This window comes from Cupressus sempervirens, chromosome 4 (assembly GCF_028749045.1).
Source record: "Cupressus sempervirens isolate cs-2001-9-10 chromosome 4, ASM2874904v1, whole genome shotgun sequence".
NCBI classification, from domain to species: Eukaryota; Viridiplantae; Streptophyta; class Pinopsida; order Cupressales; family Cupressaceae; genus Cupressus; species Cupressus sempervirens.
In genome coordinates this window covers 372,722,025-372,723,934 of record NC_143121.1, presented here as the reverse complement: position 1 = coordinate 372,723,934, position 1,910 = coordinate 372,722,025, and the positions used below count along the sequence as shown (strand labels likewise).

The 1,910-nt window shown below is 43.8% G+C and overlaps 1 protein-coding gene across 1 annotated transcript; it reads right to left on the bottom strand.

The window, feature by feature from the left end:
- Window positions 1-498: 498 nt before the first annotated feature.
- LOC149561625 (acidic endochitinase-like) lies at window positions 499-1,671 on the bottom strand. Its single transcript, XM_089825209.1, has one exon. The coding sequence runs from the start codon at window positions 1,622-1,624 to the stop codon at window positions 716-718; it is 909 nt and encodes a 302-aa protein (XP_089681335.1). The 5' UTR covers window positions 1,625-1,671; the 3' UTR covers window positions 499-715.
- Window positions 1,672-1,910: the final 239 nt, after the last annotated feature.

Below are 1,910 nucleotides of genomic sequence, written 5' to 3'. Positions count from 1 at the left end.
ATATGATGATACATCGAATTATATTTTCTCTAAATATAAGTTTATGATTACTTAAAGAACATTATATCAATATATAATATAAATTTATATATTTACTATTTTATTTTATCACACAACTTTTTAAAATTAAAATTGTAATTCAATAAACATACACAGATATATATAAAACTCTAACAAAAACAAATAATTCATGAATGCGTTATACGATGTTATCAACCACTACATTAACACTAACATTCTAATAATCTATTCATCTTGATAACCTAGTCTAGAGGGGCCCTTGGAAGCCCGTGGCTATACAGCCACGAAAATGCACTTCTTTTACATTGCTTTTTCTAACTTTTTAAAAAATTGACTAAGTCCTCTCCTTCGTATGGAAGTGCATTTTCGTGGCTGTATAGACGTTGCCCCCTTGGAAGGCTTATCCTAATTCTAGTGCAACATAAATTATTATGTTTCCCGACATTAATTAATGTAGCTTCGCTATTGGAGAACTCATTATGAATCCAGAGGATAAAAGGTGATTTCTCTTACGAAGACCTCGATCTACAAGTAGCGTGGCTCATGGAAACCAAGAGCATTATTTAAAGTTTAAACCCGAGCTCACTGGCCTCGAATTCTTTATTATTATCTATCATTACTACCAACTCTGACTAACCAAGTTGTTTATTATCAATCTATACCATACGAGCGCAGGCAAACGTCATCTATCATGTCAGACAGAATCTTTGATAGATGAGCTGTACCGAGTCTGCCCGTCCTCGTACTTCGACCAGAGCATGACTCCCGCGTATTTGGACGACTTCTTGATCTGAGGCAGCACATTCGACTTGAGCGCAGCGGCTGGAATGAAGCCACTGCCTGCAGCGCTACGGGAAGCAGGAAGCCCCACAAAGAAATTGCTGGTCTTGGGTATGGAAGTTGTCCACTTTTTCCACGACCTTATCAGATTGGAAGCGTCTCCGTTGGCGTATTGGCAAGGCGGGTTGTTGTAGAACTGAATCCAGATGTAATCAAACAGCCCCGTCTGCAGGGCCTTTCCCAGAGAGGCGTCAGGATAAGGGCACTGCGGGGCAGCGCTGAGAAACACCTTCTTCCCGCGGCGAGAAGAAAGCGCCGACACCGCTCTGGCCAGGTCGTCCCAGTGCCCCGTCGTCGCCTCGATATCAAAGTCGATTCCGTCTAAAACGGCGTCGCCAAGAGGCCGCGACGCAGAGCTCCCACCGAGATAATTGTTCCACAGATAGTTTGCGACCTTCTGTGCATCTTGCGCAGAGGCGATTGAATAGCTTCCAGCGCCGCCTCCGAGCGAAAGAAACACCTTAATGTTTCTCTGCTGGCATGATTTTATTTCGGCGCTCAGCTTTTTGCAGCCGCCAGAAGACGGGTCGCAGTGACCGGCCAGATTCAGCTGCGGCGTGCGGCCGTTTCCGAAAACGGGGAGAAATGCGAGGATGACGTATTTAAAGTTACCGGTGGCGCAGGTTTGGGTGAGAGAGGCTTCGTTGCCATTTTGGCCCCAGTATATTGCTATGCTTCCTGCTGCAGAGGCCTTCCAGATAATACAGCTGGTCAGAATGAGGGCAAGTGCTGCGGCTCTGAAATTAATCCTATTCATCTCCATTGTGCTTCAAGTGCTTCAACCGCTATCCGTATTTCACACACATATATACACAATAGAGGTTTCTAGACATCTTTGGAGTCCACGGTTGGCTAAGTCGTTAATCATTATCTATGACAGGAATAGTAATGAGATAAGATCAGGACTAGCCGCCCCTCTGCATCCCACTGGTGAAAAATAAGTCTTGCGTAATGATCAGGCATTTGTGTTTGAAATGTGTGGGAATGGAAGTTCATGCCAGTTCATGCCAGATCATATGGTTTTCTTATTTTAATGGCAAAGTCTATTT